This window comes from Meleagris gallopavo, chromosome 3, assembly GCF_000146605.3.
Source record: "Meleagris gallopavo isolate NT-WF06-2002-E0010 breed Aviagen turkey brand Nicholas breeding stock chromosome 3, Turkey_5.1, whole genome shotgun sequence".
In the NCBI taxonomy this organism is placed as follows: domain Eukaryota; kingdom Metazoa; phylum Chordata; class Aves; order Galliformes; family Phasianidae; genus Meleagris; species Meleagris gallopavo.
In genome coordinates this window covers 15,342,116-15,358,650 of record NC_015013.2, presented here as the reverse complement: position 1 = coordinate 15,358,650, position 16,535 = coordinate 15,342,116, and the positions used below count along the sequence as shown (strand labels likewise).

Sequence of the window (16,535 nt, the reverse complement as noted above, 5' to 3'; positions counted from 1 at the left end):
TTAGAAATAAAGCACCATATTGAAGCCTCCATTACACAAGGGGATGTCTTCAGTAATTGCATTAGAAACCTTGCTTCCAAAAATATATACTCTGCTTTTCTCCAAAGAGATTCCACATATTACTGGAAGGAATTCAACAACACTACAAACACTGATTGTTTCAAAGCAGACCAGAACATTTCCTAGATTTCTCCCCTTTTAAGAAGCAAGGTGTTACAGGGATCTTATCATATCACTGAAAGGAATATTTTCATTGGGTTCTATGCACAGAGAATATCTCAGTAAAACAAGCAGAGTAGGTCATCACTTGCATAGTATTTGTTAACGGTGTACGTATACACAGCTGTATACACCAAGAGGAAAAAAAATATATAAACAATTCAAATTTCTTGCATATTCCCAATTAAACAACTCATTAAGATTTTCAAAGAACTAGTGACATAGGTGGCATTATTAAATACTTCAGAAGCTATTCAGTCACAAGTAATGCTATTCTTTCATACATCATCATATTCTAAGAAACATAACACTACTAGCAAAAACTTATTAAAAGGCTCCTTTCAGAGAAGAAAGCCAGATTAGTGATTTGAAAAGCAAGTATACATGTTTCCTATTCAAGAAACTTCAAGAGTTTTAGAAACATCACTCAGTATTCACAAAACCTCAGTTATTTAATGAGTAACTACATATTGATGCTGGGAAGTTTGCCTCACCTGAAGTCACAAGCAGCTTTCCATACAGGGTAGCTGTAGAGAGTAGATGGTTCTGGTTTGAAGCTATACTAGAAGTAAAGATCAGCATGTTTGGATAACTGAGTCCTAGTGGCAACCCCGTATGAAAAGCAGGTGTGCCTCATTCCCATTTAACAGCGATTACCCAGTCCTAATATCTCCAAAGTCACTCAGAAATAGCTTAGTGTTCCTAAGTGCCGCAGCTTCTTTTTGTTGACTGTGAGAAGAGCTCAAGAGGACTTACGATGAGTATTTCTACTTTCTGCCATCTCATCTAGCTTTGCTTGAGAAGATCTCCTGGCTCCTTTAAGATCCCAAGTAGGATCAAGAGATCTGAGAGAAGGAAAGCCTGCAAACCTGCATTAGTTCTCTCGCCTTTTGCTATAGCTTTTTAAGCTGTGCAGTTAATAGGGGCAACATTAAGAGGCTTTTAAAGAAGCATTGCCTTTTAGTGCAGCCTGTTACTATCATGATCAAAGAAATAAAAGACTCTTTCATCAAAAAAGAGACATGACCTACTAATCTACAGTTCTTTTAATAGCACATTTGTAATGAAATGAGTCTTAATGGGCATTCCTCTATTTCCCTCTTAATTGCTCCCGTTGGAGTATATTTGCATAAATGGAGTTCACTTGCCCACAACATGCTGAGCATTACAGACATTTCTGATTGGTAGTAGTCTGCATCCATTTCTTAGTGGTAAATAGCCATGAAACTCCATGAGAAATAAGAAAGCCCTAGATTATCAAATGCTAAAGTAAAGTTTAGCTACTTCTATCCTTCCCAGGTCTAGTACATTATGCTCCATCTACTAATTGTTTTCACCTTAGTTCAGAGTGGTAAGTTACCATATGTTACTTACAAAATGCACAGAAAAACATAGAGAACATAAAGCTTCTAGCAGAGAGAAAGAAGCAAATAGCATCTGGTGAATGGAAAACTCCTAAGAAAAGACAAGTGCTTTGTTCTACCACAGATATAATGGGGCATGCTGGCAGTGGGGGTGGTGAGAAAAGTCCTTGTAAGGGAGAACTGCAAAAGGCAAGCAGAAGAGATTAGGGTCACTGAAAAAAAAATAATAATAAAACACAGCAGCAGTAAAATGTGGGATTGCGGCTTTCCTAGAAATTTACAGATGGCTGCAAGTTTAAAACAGAGAATAATAATCCTTTTTCACATATGCAAACTCTAATATGCCTATATTAGAATCAGGCGAACTCTGTTTACCTGTTTGCCCTTAATTATATTATTTACTATAATAATTTTGATATGTCTATCATCCTCCTCTGTAGGAAACAAATAAGACTTTAGGGATTAAGATTGCATTTTACAATCATTTACTCTGCCCAAAGTACAACCAAAATATTCCTTTCAATGAATTTTCTTCCATTTATGTTTGTCTTTGAACTGTCTAATTATTACTGCCAAAACAGTGAGTCTTTGATAGAACGATATGCTGGTGCTTGCTGAAAACGTGCTATCTCCTGCTTTCCTCTACTCCTGGCTACGCATGTGGCAGTACAGCCTCTGCCTTCATCATCACACTGCAATATTTCAGGGAGAACTGCAATGCTACGAAAGGAGCTGCAAGCCCAGGCTTTTTTCTTGTGTTTGGAGAGTACCTCAGACGTGCTGCTTTGAATAATTGCTGGTCAGCACAGAAAGAATCTGTTCTTCTCTGGTTCTGCATCGTTTATGCATATACGTGACATCAGATGCCCCTGATAGCGTGGGGGTAGGTGCTGAATGGTAGTTTGAGTAGGGATGGAAAAATAAAAACAGGGCATCTCATCTAAAAACAACAACAAAAAAAAAAGGTTAGGGAAAATCAGACATTAAAAACATTATGTTTGATAATACTTTATTGCACCTCTGAAAACCATAGCAAATTTCACAAGATGGTAGCAAAACTGCAGACTTCCAGCAAGTACTGCAATATGGTTTCCATAGTGGTAAAACTGCCACTAAGTGCTACATACCCTGGAAAAAAATGTTCTCCATCTCCCTTGTAATACATACAATTAAATAATGAAAGGCCCCAGTGAGGTGACCCCAGAGCTTTCTCTTCTCTATGCTGAACGATCCCAGCTCCCTCACTCTCTTCACAGGAGATATGCTCCAACCCTCTGATCATTTTTATGTTCTTGTCTGGACCCACCCCAACAGCCTGGACACAGTACTCCAGGTGGTGCTTCACAAGGGTAGAGCAGAGAGAGGGAGACAATCACCTCCCTCATCTTGATGGGAAAGTTCCTTTTTATTTGACCCATGGTACAATTGACTTTCTGAGCTGAAAGCGCACATTGCCAGCTCAAGTCTGATTTTTCATCCACCAGTAACCCCTTGGTCTATCTCTGCAGGGCTTCTCAGTGAATTGATCTCTAGTCTGTACTAATATTGGTAATTACCTCGACCCAGCTGCAGGACTTTTATATTCTTGAGTGATCACAGATTAGTCGCTTACTGCATCCATGCAATGGAAAAAATAAGATTTCCTTTCCTTTAACATTCTTGTCTTGTTTTTCAAGACAGTTTATGCACAGTGGATGAAAGGTATGCTTCCAGTATTTCTAAATACAGAGACTTAGATATGGCATTTCTGAAACAAGATGGAACTGAGGCTCTTTTAAAATGGCAGGTAAAAAAAATCAGACTATCTGAAAGAGAACAAACCACATCATCAGTCCACTCACCAGCTACTGAATAATCTTAGAGTCATACAGTCACCTGTAGCCACCACCACTGAGGCACTAACAAGAGAGATTTACCTCTCACTTCTTCTGTTTTGTAGGCTTGTGCTCTTGTGAAGGCTGATGTTTGCGTGCATTCTGGTTCACTGGGATTAAAGCAATCACATTATGCCAAAGTGCCATGTTAATAGATCCCAATGCAGGATTCAGGTAGTAGTTATCTTAACATTTCTGCTGCTTTCAGTTATTTTTATAGTTCTGGACCTTTTTTCCTGCTGAGAGAACTGAATAAAAAATGGCTTTCAAAGACACTATAATCAACCACTGCTGGCTGCAATTACATTATGTACTCCATGTCTTCAGAAAGAACCTACGGTTTAAAACCACATATCTTTCAGTTTGAATTCCCTCTTGGCTCTGTTCTGTTTGGAATTTCAGAGGTGTTTTCAGAAATGATCACTAGGGCATATGTTTATATAACAAAGATATTAAAAAGAAAAAGTGAACATCAGACTAAAATTTCATCAGCTATCTTTAGTCTGCAAAAAAAAATAAAAAGTCTTTTTTTCTGTTTATGAGTGATATTTGCAAAGGAGTGCCTCATGGAGAATGAAGGGAAAAGAGCATTTGGATTTCGGAGCAGTAAAAGCTAATTTACACTTGAGACTTTCAGATCTTACTGGTCATAAGAGAAACATAATTGTAAAGTAAGCTCAAACTCAACTTCTTTTTAAGTCCAAGTCAATTATGGACAAGTCTGCAGCATTACAGCTTTTGAGTACACGAAATTTAGCTATTACTGAAAATATGCAGCAAGGAATTCTTTACTATATATGAAAATGTATCAATATGATATATTTGAATATATGAATATGACATTGAAAATAAATGAATATGATAAATTTGGAAGCCTCTATTTTCTTAGGTTAGATGGAATACTGTCTTTTCTTTGTGTAGTGATTGCTACTTTAACCTTCCTCCCCCCCCCCTCCATGATGAGAAAGTAATTTTTTGCAGATATTCCTTACAGCCTTAATCCTCTTCTTGCAATCTTTCCTGCGGGGTAGCAGAACTGTACACTTTGTCATTGTGAGGACAGCTCCAAGGACAGCTTGAGGTCCTGGCTCTTCTGAGTTGTTCACATTATTTTATGGACTGGGATATTGCTTCTTTGACATGGCTTTGCAGCAAGGTAAAATCTAAATAAATAATCACCAGATCCTCACCTAGCATGCCTCCTTCCAAAGAGCAGCTTACACAGCAAAACTAGGAATCAATATCTGTCCATTCTTCTTCCCCCCATTAATGCTTTCCCCACCGTTCATTCCTCAGGCTTTGACAATGAAGTGTTGATTCTTTCCTCTCTCTCTGAAAAGTTTGACAAATTAAACACTTGTACCTGATGTCAGCATCAGAGTACTGGTAGACACGACACAGGTGTTGATGAACTAGTCTATACTTTTTCACCCCAACCATAAAACAAGTTTGATTTTGTGCCAGTAGAGGCACATATGCCAGAGTGTTCATTGTGTAATACTACTTGAATTAAACAGCAGGTCTATTTTCTGCCTTTGTGTTTATTTTCCCCCAAGTAATTGAATATCAATGAGGACAGATACAGCTTCTCCCCCCCCCATCCCCAACCATGCGCCATAAAGAACTGAATAAATAAATAAATCTTGTCTGAATATTCACATCTGCAATTAAATCTTGCAGGGCATATCTGTATCATTCTCCATACTCAGTTCCCTCTGTTACTATGTCACATCATCTATTAACTTACAACTCCTCACTCACTCTTCATGTGAGGACAGCAGTAAATTATCAGTTCTTGAATACAATCAATGTTAAATCATATGGACTAATGGACCTTATTCCTAATGTCTGAAGCTTTGCACCTAGCCCTCAAAGAATGAAACTATACTTAGGTGAATAAGAAATAAAAGATCTATTGCACTAGCACTTGTTTGAGTAACGGTTATGTCAGAAATTTTAGAGACTCATGATTATTGACATATTAAAAGGATACTTAACATCTAATCAGCTGCAGCCCACAGTGCCTGACATACATACATTAAATATATATATATACAGAAACATCACTGAATGCATGGAATCTGTAAAGAAGTAATTTTCAAGTCCTGGTTCAATAACAATTTACAAATCATATTTCCTTGAGAGTTTACTGAGGGGGAGATACTATGGGAATGAACGGAAAAGAATGAAAACCTCTCCTTTTCTCTCTCCTTACTGATGCCTCTGAGAGGAAGGCTCTTTTGTGGTCTGGTTTATTGAACCACCACCTACAAAGTGCAGTACAACCTACTACACTGAGTGGGAGTGGAGGTGCAGACCTCTGGTATTCTTCATGTCAAGAACCTGCACCTGGTGGTTGTCACTGTGCTGGAAAGCCATCTCCAGGACAGTGCTCCCTGATGCATCAGATAAACCCCAACAGATACATTCTCTCATTGATTTCTAGTTGAAGTAATGAAGTATTTCTCAGGAAAATTATAAAATTGCATTGAATTCTCACATCAGTGACATGAAGACATCTACATTAATGAGATACTGTGGGGAAGGGTGAACAGAAAGGTTGACTATGAACATCATCACCTAGGGGAAATAATTTTCAAGTAAGTTGATATTTATAGTGATTAAGCAATTGTCTAAGGTTTTGATCTTTCAAAGAGGCGTGAACATAAACTTCATATCTGCAGCTTGTCATACCGAAGACGCTTATTTCACTGTAAGTGACACTGCTTTTATGTTAACAGTCATCATACCTAAAGTTAGACTGGGATTTTTTTTTAAGCTTGGGTGTGCAGATTCCTCCTTCTCCCATAAAAATCCCAGATTTGATAAGTATTTGAGCTGACAGAGCTAAGTCAGTTGTCTGAGAATGTTGTACAGTGAAATCGTTTTTCACTCTTGACATTTCAGTTGATTAACACAGTGCGTTCCCCAACCAGCTGACCAGCTGAGGGTTGAGAAAAGTGAAATGTTTAAAGTACTCTTTCTGTCTTACTGCCTGTCTTCGTATGATGTGAAGAAAACACAAATTTTAGCCCCCATCCCTTGGTGGAGACCAAGGAAAACATCCTGTCAATTATATTTGCACTCTTCCAATTACAGAAAAAAGCATCCCTGGTGAATGACTTGTTTTCAAATTAAAAAAAGGAGTAAGCACAAAATTGCAAGAGAAGAGCTACTACATTGCAGAGACCTCTCTGCAGCATGAGACGTTGAAACAAAAGCACAAAAGCCATTTAAGAGACAAGGAGCTAACTCTTTACTAAAGACTCAGCTCAGGGTATATTGCTCCCATTCTTTTTATTCATGTCACTAAATTTATCATTATGACCCATAATATAGTTACCAGCAAAGGTAACTGTAAAAACACCCTGGGCTTCGGTTGATACTCATCTCACTTGCACACTCAAGTCAAGGTCTGTAAAAACATGTCTGCTCTCTTGCTGTACACACAGAATTTGCTGGGGCTTAGCTGCTCGGCTTCTGCATGGAGACCACCTAGTCAAGAGGGACATTATGGGATCATGCCCCTATTTCAGCTTTTTGGACACATCTCTGCAAAGAAGAATAAAAGGCTATATTTCACAGCTATGATATCATTCTCATGAGCTATATTTCAGCATGAGCCACTATAAAACCTTTCCCATGACATCAGAGCTGTGAAATATAGCTGACTTCAAGTGCAGAAAATTCCCCTGTAGGAATAATTGTTTCCTGGCAATTGGCATTTGAAGGACTGATCCTTTAAGAGGCTGGCACAAATCCTGTCAGGCAATTCCGCTCCAGGCAGCACTGCTCAGGAAACATTAAATATAGGAGCAGAGGTACACAAGCTCACTGTGGGATTTGGCTGTGGGGGCAATGAGATGAGCGCTGGTGGAGCCTGTGGAGTGATGATTTTCACTCCCTCATGCCATGCAGACTTCACTAATAGCAAAATAATACGTTTGCTTACACACTGTACTCCCTATCTCAGAGCCTTCCTCCCCAGCAAGGTGAGCCATATGCACACAGCTAGAAATTAATTCTCCTGTCTTTTCCCATCTTCACTCCAAGCTAGCTTCACGACAGGTATGCAGTTAAAGGGCAGCTTGCCAGGGCTGCAGCTGCCCACGGCACTCATTAACTCACCCAGGCAGCCAGCAGCCTCCCTGCAGAGCAGATGGGCAATAGTGTGGGAGTCAGAAGCACCGTGTGCAACATCATTTCTCCTTTTGTGTCTTATCAGAGTGCAGAGACTCGGAGCTGAGGGGTAAGAAGGAGGGATGTTGGCAGAGCCTTAAACGAGAGCCTGAGCAAGTCAGAAGGGTATAGAAAGATAACAGATGCCATAAAAACAGGAAGAAAGCTGAAGCCACCTCAGCTCTCTCTTGCCTGGTGCCTGAATCAGCCAAACACTTCAAGTCTACTCACATTTAGCCTTTTCTGTTCCTCACACTTTTCCCCTTTCCTGTGAATGCCACCTTGCTGTGGGCAGTGAGTCTGTTCTTACTGTGACTCCTGAATGTGTGCATGTTCAGATGGGTGTAAACCCATGGGTCTGAGCCTGCCTCACAATGCTCAAATGTTTACGTAGGCACATCTCCCAAGCCCTGCAGGATGGAGGTGTTTTTTGCCTACAGAAGGCTTACTGGTCTTAAGGAGATCTAACTGGGAACCTTCCTTTTTCTCCAGAGGAAACATCATCATTTCAGAATTAATTGTATCTTTTCCACCCCTCCTCTTAATGTTAAAAAACTGACTTCTCCTCACCCAGAAGCTACCTTCTTATGGTATTTTACCAAGTGAAGCTGTAAAATGATATAGTTTGAACAGCTCTTTTTCATTACCTACCACTCATATAAAAGCTAAGTGGTATTTTTTTTTAATGGAAAATGATTTACTAAGAGGAACTACAAGAGACTCGAGGTTATTTTATACAATGTATTACTAAGAACAGTGACAACCAGCAGAGCTGCTAAAAAGAGGCATTGGAAGTGTTCTAACTGCATGGACGTACCCCAAAGGTTAAATTCTGCCTGATTTACACCTTGACAAACCCAACATAAATTACATACAAAAAATGATTTTTGATGTACAATATGATCCAAATAGTGATGCATGAAATGTCTAGAAAATAAAATAATATCTGTTTTGGATTTAGTATAAAGTCAGATTACAATTCAACAATTTTATTTACAAACACTGAGAGCTGCCTTGTTGAATTTTGAGCTGGTTCAGAATGATTTATAGCTTCTGATAAGAATATTGAAAAAAATAACTTCTCCAAGGAGCATCTGTGCAAAACAAAATGAAAATCAAGCAAATAAACTTTAAGAGTGGATCTGTTTGAAACTAAAAAAAAAAAAAAAGAAAAAAGTTTATGGAAAATATTCCTATATATAGGAATATATATGTGGAATTTTTTCTGTCAACTAATTCTAATTTCTTCAGATAATAAATTGTTCCAAAGCTGTTAATTGGGCATTTGGCTCCTCATATCATTTCTTCTTACTTAATAAAAGCTTTCAACTTCTTTAAAACAGATGAACTGTCAGCACCAAGCTATAGTACTGTAGTACTGAATGTATGATATTCTCCACGATGAAAGTCATGCCATCTTCAGCGATATAGGGATCATTTTCATAATTATTTTGAAGGTGTACAGATATTTAATATTTAAAATAGGAAGCGGTAGTTAGTAGGAGCCTAGAGGCAGAGACTAACTAGATGAGTGCTAAACTTTTTAATTAATAATAAAAATATTTACATATATAACTATTCATTTAAAGTTTCAAAACTCAGCACATAACTCAAGCAACAGGTAACAAAGAAAACAAGGACTTCCACTTAACTTCAAAGAGGTCCAGAGTGTGGGAGATATTGGCAAATACATACATCTACTTCACTAACCTGTTTACTTGACCCTTCCTAAATGAAGTTAAATACAAATTCCTAAAATTTGAAGGTAAAATCCTGGAAATTTCAGGCTCTTCAGCCCATAATTATAGCAATTGAATGTCCTCGAGGTGACAGTATGCACTCTTGCTATTCCTTCTTGAGCGTAATAAAGTAACCACATCAAGATCCCCAGTCAGAAATTAATCAGCTATATAGCAAAGGCCAGGCTGTACAAATGTAATTTTTTTTTTTCTTTAATTCATGAATGAAAGTAAATGGAGGTGAAGGAAAAAAGACACCACCAACATCAAAATACATCAGGACTACCTCCTTCTACTCAATATACATTCACTCCAATTATTTAAAGGCCTGCTTGCAATGTTTTGAACCAGGAATTACTTTTCAACAAACCCTCTTCTAATTTTTGATTGCTCTTAATTTTTGGATTTACTTACTGTAATGATGATTGTTAATACTTTTGAAAATACTTATAACATTATTACTTCTCTTTTCAGAGATTCTCTGAGACTGCAAAGACTACTTAAAGAACGAAGACGGCATGAGATTGGATTTGATGCATTAAAATAGGTTAGCTTGAGGACAAGAAAAACAGTTGCTGTTTAGATCTTCTCTTGTTGCCGTGATGAGAACTTACCATTGCTTCTGGTTGCTGTTTTGGGCTGGCCAGCCCCACCAAAGTTTCTTAACTTTGCTGTCCAAAAGGACTAGTGGCTTTCCAGAAAAGGAAAAGGTTTTGGTACTGTCTGGAAACAGCAGGAGAGACCACAGTCGTTCCAAAAGGAGTTGGATGTGGAATCAGTTCTTTTTATTGGAGGAATATACAGGAACTGACTATCAATATGTTGGCAAGGTAAGATTCTTTTAGATATATTTTGATTTTAGAAGAGTTAGATAGCCAGCAAAAGCAAATAGGTAAGAATGATGCCTGCTACAGTTCTCAGTTCTCACTGCTAGCTGCCCTGCTTCAGCTGACGAGTAATTCAGTAAAAGATTAGTATACTTAAGCTTCAAATTGTAATCAACTATGAGGAGTTCCTAGTTTAACTTGCAAGTCGCATGGTCAATCATGCTTCAAAGAAGCTTTAAAAGCTTCTGGTTTTTAAAATTATTTAATGGATGTGATGCAGCTCAATTATAGGATAGTCTAGCCCACTTTTTATCTTTAAAATGTGTTGTCCTTTACATTCTTTAACTATATAGAGTCAAACTATATATACTTGAAGAGGGTTATTCCAAGGTACCTAGGATTCATAGTGCCTATACTTCTGTGAGGATTCTCCCTATCCCATAGAAGGCAACCATTTCATTGCTTATTCTCCACTGCACATAACTTGAGGTTTTGTGGCACCATGGAAGACTTTGTGACATGACCATGATACACAAGCCATGCTATTACAAAGAGTTGAAGAACACTGTGCTTATGTGATAAGTAATAATCAGGTAAAAAGCACTAAGCTCAAAGCATGCCAACAGTTAGAAAAGGGTCTTTAGAAAATAAAGATTACATCTGAATTCTGAAAATATCCACCTCCCTGAGTGGCAGGCCCCTATGTAGATAATAATTCCTCAGATAAACTATGCATTTGTGGTTTATTTAGAGGGAGCCTACACTGCCCAAGGTGTCATAATCTATAGGAGTCTCTCTTGCAGAATGCAGAAATTATGCTAGTGATGATGACATTCAAAGTAAAAACAATATAGCTTAGTTTTCTAAACTCAAATAGGATTGTGTCTGATCTAGCTTGATCTTTCAGGCCTCACAGCAGAGGCTGCAGATCACAGTGGTTTGACATTTTATCTCCCTCTACAAGTTTCTGAGCATTCCCATGAGAGATGGTGGCTGCTTTTCTTGCCTGCCAATCAGCTGTCACTCAAAGTTGGATGTGACACTCCTTTCCTACTAAATGGCTGCAAGGCATGATTCAAATGAAGAGCTACTCAGCTGGTGTAATACTCATAGAGCTCCAACCAAGATAATCAGCATTCATGAAGAGTATCACTGAACCCAATCTACAGGAAAATGCCAAAGGCAGAGAGTCCTCAGAGAGAAGCAGAAGGAAAGATAAGAGGGTAAGAAAAAAAGCCAGAGAAGAGTAAGAGGGGAGAACTAGAAAGACAGAGGTGGGTGGAGAGGAAAGTTTACAAAGAGGAATCAAGATCGAGGGAGGGAAACAAATCAAATATGGGGAGAGAATAGAATTCAGGAAAATAAGGTTACCTAAAGAGAACACAATAAAAACAGAAGATGAGAGAGTAAAGGAAAACCAAATAAAAAAAATCCAAACAAATCAAACAGACAAGAAGTATGGAGCCAAGGAAAAAGAAAGAACATGAATTGGAAGACAGCAGTTCTCCACACACACTCTTGTTTTACAGAATACTTGTGGGGGTTGAGGTAGGGAGCTCTTTCAGCAGCCTGTCATTTTCACAGCAAATTCTGACATTAAACCTTCTCAGTCCCAAGTCTCCCATTTTCCACACTGCAGAATTCAAGTAGAAGTTATTGACTATAGAGGGATTGTTAGGGGAGCAAATATTCCTTCAGGATGATTTTGCAGTGAGACAGCTAAAAATGATATAGTTGGACCAAAAAAACCAAGAAAGTTTGAAGTGAGTGGAATCACAGAAAGAAAAAAAAACTGTGGTTGTTATTTTTAAGTTATTCTTCTGTTTATTTGTACTTTAATACGTTTACTATTACAAAGCATAGCAGTGACACATAATGTATAAATGTCATTGATTCTGTGTCCCTGGGCTGTTCACAAGTGGCCTTTCACACATCTTTCAAATGCCAGAACTGCTCACACCCTTGTAATTTAACAATTAGCCAAAAGGCATGGAACAGCAGCCATTTATTATTATAGAAAGTTGAATATTGGTGTGAGGATAAGTGATAGAAACAGTTGAATGTCTCCAAATTGAGGTAACCAGGCAATTTAGCTGAGCAATTAAACTTGATTGGAGTGGGCAAATGAGGATAATGAACATGTTTATGAAGCATATTTTGTCTCAGAGGACAGAATGTTAACCTTAAATATGAACTTAAAGTGATAAGAGTTTTTGGTTATCATATTTTTATTTCCTTATATCATAAGGAAACATGCATAGGAAATTCTTCGAAAACAATAGCGATATATGCATGTAAAGGGGAATTGTGCTTTCTTTTTACTGCATAGGCAGTCGTATCTAGCTTTTTTGCTTTTTGTGTTCAATAGTTGAAGCTGGTGAGCATTAACATCAGAATCATTTAAAAAATCTTCTAAAAAAGATAAAATCTTTTAGTCTGCTTTTGCTGATGTCTTTTCTGTTCATTGTTAACATGTTTAATTCAAACACCTGTATGAAAAGATTAGACATCACAAGTTGGCTGTAAAATATTCTAACAGCATTGTTTTTATAACTGCCCATATTGCAGTCATAAAAACCTGTAACTGTTTGTGCTACAGAAACCACATTTATATCATAATAGTTTTGGAGAGAAGAGGAGGAAAAGTGAAGAGGAACATATTCAGGTTTGAGATAATAAAAAAGGTAATCTCTCTGAAGATATCAAACAGCAGTAGAGCTCAGGGCGGTACTGAAGGCAACACTGAAGCATCATGAGTCATAGGCCAGAGCACTACAATGCTATATGCTCTGTGTACTTTATCTCCAGCAAACCCAAATGCTTCCATCCTTTAGGAGATAATTGTCTGAGCACATCTAAGCACACATAAAACAAAGTAGTCCTTTTCTGGTGGCCATAGGTACCATGAACTATTAGAAACATGTCCTCCAGTTTTGTTTACTACAGATTTTACTATCAAGTCAAATATGCTGCTGTATCTTAGACAAGAATATGCATCTGCCATGAATCTCTCAGCATTAACAACAGAAGTTGATTGTATGCTGTGGCACTGACATCAGATCCACCATTTTATCATCCAGTTCTATTCCTAATTTTCATTCCTATGTATTCACAAAATAAATCCTTTGAAAAAGAATAGAAATAGATGCCCTCTAGTCTTGGTTAGGCTCAGTAATATAAGGAACTGGTATAAAAGTTCTAGACTGGAATTATTCATTGCACTACTGAATAACTTGTGAGCTACAGCTATTCATTGAAATGTGATTGATGGGTACAGTGACATTTTAACCTGAACACATCTTTTCTTCTGGTTCAGAAATTACAACACTTGCCAGAGACTCAATCCAAAAATAAAATAAAAGGATTACATGAATATCGAAGTGGAGAGGTTCCCAACACTACAATCCAGAAAAATCTGCAACACCTGAATTAGGTTTTTAAAAATTATCTACTTGTACCAATAGCTGTTTAGTAAAGTTTTAAGGAGAGGCGTTCACCTCAGCCCTAAGTCACAGGTAAAAGATAAAGTGGTACTGTGGCTGTATATAGAAATATATGCTGTATTCCTCAGAGGTCTTCACATATTTCTGAGCAACAGAATGAAAAAAAGCTGTCGTTACAATAGTAGACTCAAAGGTACAGTAATCATTTGTATGCATCTGATGTCTTTACACAGCTATCCCATTGGCTGCATGAAATCCATGTACTAGCATCCATCACTGAGTGGTCTTGTCAGAGCACAAACCTACAACTCATTGTTATATAAAGGGATAGTATGCCTCTTTCATTTAGACTAAAGAAAGTTCTGAACAAGGCTTAAATCTTACTCATTAACCTGGAAATAGCTTCTGGCAGCCTGCAGTAGAAAGGAGCAACTTGCTTTCCTGATAACAACAGGCAGAATGGTTGTCTCACTGTCTGTCTGATAGTGAAAGGAAACTTCCAGACATACTTTTCATTTTTTCTGTGTCTTATTGATGCTCAAATAATTCAAGCTTTATGCTTGCCTGGAAGCTATCTGATGTTTCTACCTGTACCACCCATCATAAACAATCATCCTCTGCTGACAACTCAATTTTTCAAGGAAGATAAAAGTCAAAGTACTGCTGCTATGTGTCTTGGCAAAGGAGAAAGAATACTGCACCTAGGCAAAAGTAGAATCCTTCTGCTTGGTATTTAAAAAAAAAACAAAAAACAAAAAAAACAAACAAACAAACAAAAAAAAACCCACACAGTGAAAGATTCCTTATCCTCTGTAAGGAATGGTTCAGGTACCATCAATCCTGCTTTTAGGGAGGACGTGATAAACTGAGTGGTACTCAGTGTGTTTCCAGTAATATTTTGCTTCCTTTTCCCTGACTTTACTTACAGCTACAACTGTTTTGATGGCAAGCATCACCAAATCAAAAAGAGAACATCTCCAAACCATTGCAAGTAGGACTAAGTTACATTGTGAGAGATAAATGTACAGCTGTGACATGAGGAGCTATTTAAAGAATGAAAATTACTGTCCATGCAGTTTCAATATTTTGATCAGCAATGGTTCACATATTCCAATGCAAAAAATTTATGACATCTTAATTGGACAACAGTACATTTAGCAAGAAAAACTTCCCCTTTCTCTCAGATCTTTAATATGCTAGTATTCTGTACTTATCACCAAAACCTTTGTTTTCCAAAAAAGTCAAGATGTGTAAAATCAAACTAAAATGACTGTTAGCATCTGAGCTTTTAGCATTCCTTATACAATTCTACTGGCAAATATTGGTTTTCTTTACCTTGTAACTAATGCTCTGATAGCCTCATGATGCCTTCAGTTTCCTATTCCAAACAAAGTGACCATTTAATTTCTTCATGAAGCCTAAAATTAAAAGTTACATTTGTGACTTCTTCAGTGAGTCTATTCAAAACAGCTTTCAATTTCTTTTGACATTCAGAATATCATTTATTTAGGAATAGATTCTACTTTCTGATTTTCCAAGAGAAATGCAACCCAAGACTCAGACCTTATGTCTTGCAATGACTTTGTTCTGAGCAATTTCTTGTCCTGGAGTGGCTCGCAGCAAAACTGAAGAGAGCCATCAGTCATTTCTCGGTTGCTTCAGTCAAGCTAACTGTAGCACCACCCACAGTGTACACAGGCCTCAGGGCTGGACCCTCCATCCCTGGCAATTCTTTAGCATTCTTCTTTCACAGCCAAATGTGCACAGAAAACGTGACTCCGTGATGTACCTCTCAGATGATACCACACCCATCACCACACAGATGGAGGAGAAGTAAAGCCTTGTATCTTTCCAGATGCCTTCTCCCTCCACCTGTGTGAGGGTGCCAGAGTCCTTAGGAAGCTATCAGCAATATGCTATAGTGCCTCTTTTCTCTTAGAGGAGCATAGAGCTTTTGTGTTTGTGACACTCCTGCCCTTGCTATTGACAAGAAAGTCACAGGGTCCTTTATGAGTACCAATATTAGTTAATTGCAGTGATATGTTTAACACTGCGGTGAAAGAAGCATTAGCAAAAGCCTATTATAGAAGAGAAATCTGATGTACAGGCAGGTTAAATGACATAATCAGAGCTAAAAATCAGAAATTTCTAAACCACAAATGAATAAAATAATACTGAAAAAAAATCAGAGTTCTTAGCTTCCACCTGCCTATTGCTTCAACAGGCTGAATATATGTCATTCTTGTAAATAGTAGAGCAAATGCCATGGCATGTGTGCACTGCCTTTATTCCTCATCCATCATTCATATTTTATGTTCTACCACTTGACTTTCCCAACTGCCCTTCATTCTTATACTGAATTGCACACACATACACACACTTGTCTTATATTCCTCTTTGAAAGATTTACTGACACTGATAGAAACCCTCTATACTGTTAGTCTCTGCAGAATAGAGATAACTGAAACAAGGGACCGCTGAGAGGTTAAAGGCCCAGGACACGAATCCAAAAACAGGCTGCAGATTTTAAATTATCATATGGGGGCTAAGAAAGGAGATAATGAGAAATGGGTGGGATGGGCAAGAATGACATTCAGAAAATGAAAGGCTGGAAACAAAGCATGTTTAACATTTACGATTCTCATAATTGTGAATCTACTTGGCATCATTCTTACACCCAAATATATTACACAATAATAGAACCTTACAACCATCTGTCTCTAACATTCCACATCTCCTCCTTTATGGTACATGATAGTACTTAAAATGCAATGGAACATAACCTCCTCCTCTTCTTCTCATTCTACCTAGAGAAGTCAAGGCAAGCAAAAAACTCCCAAGACAGTATTTCTCTCTGGCTTGAGAAATGAAGTGAAAAATTCTTGCTTTT

At 37.8% G+C, this 16,535-nt stretch overlaps 1 protein-coding gene across 1 annotated transcript in view; it reads left to right on the top strand.

The window, feature by feature from the left end:
• Positions 1-16,535, top strand: part of CDH6 (cadherin 6) — a 112,991-nt gene that overhangs the window by 50,101 nt on the left and 46,355 nt on the right. Inside the window, exon 3 of the mRNA XM_031552694.1 lies at positions 9,850-10,205. Within this exon, the coding sequence (XP_031408554.1) occupies positions 9,978-10,205 (228 nt within the window). The 5' untranslated portion in view covers positions 9,850-9,977. The remainder of the gene's footprint in view (positions 1-9,849; positions 10,206-16,535) is intronic.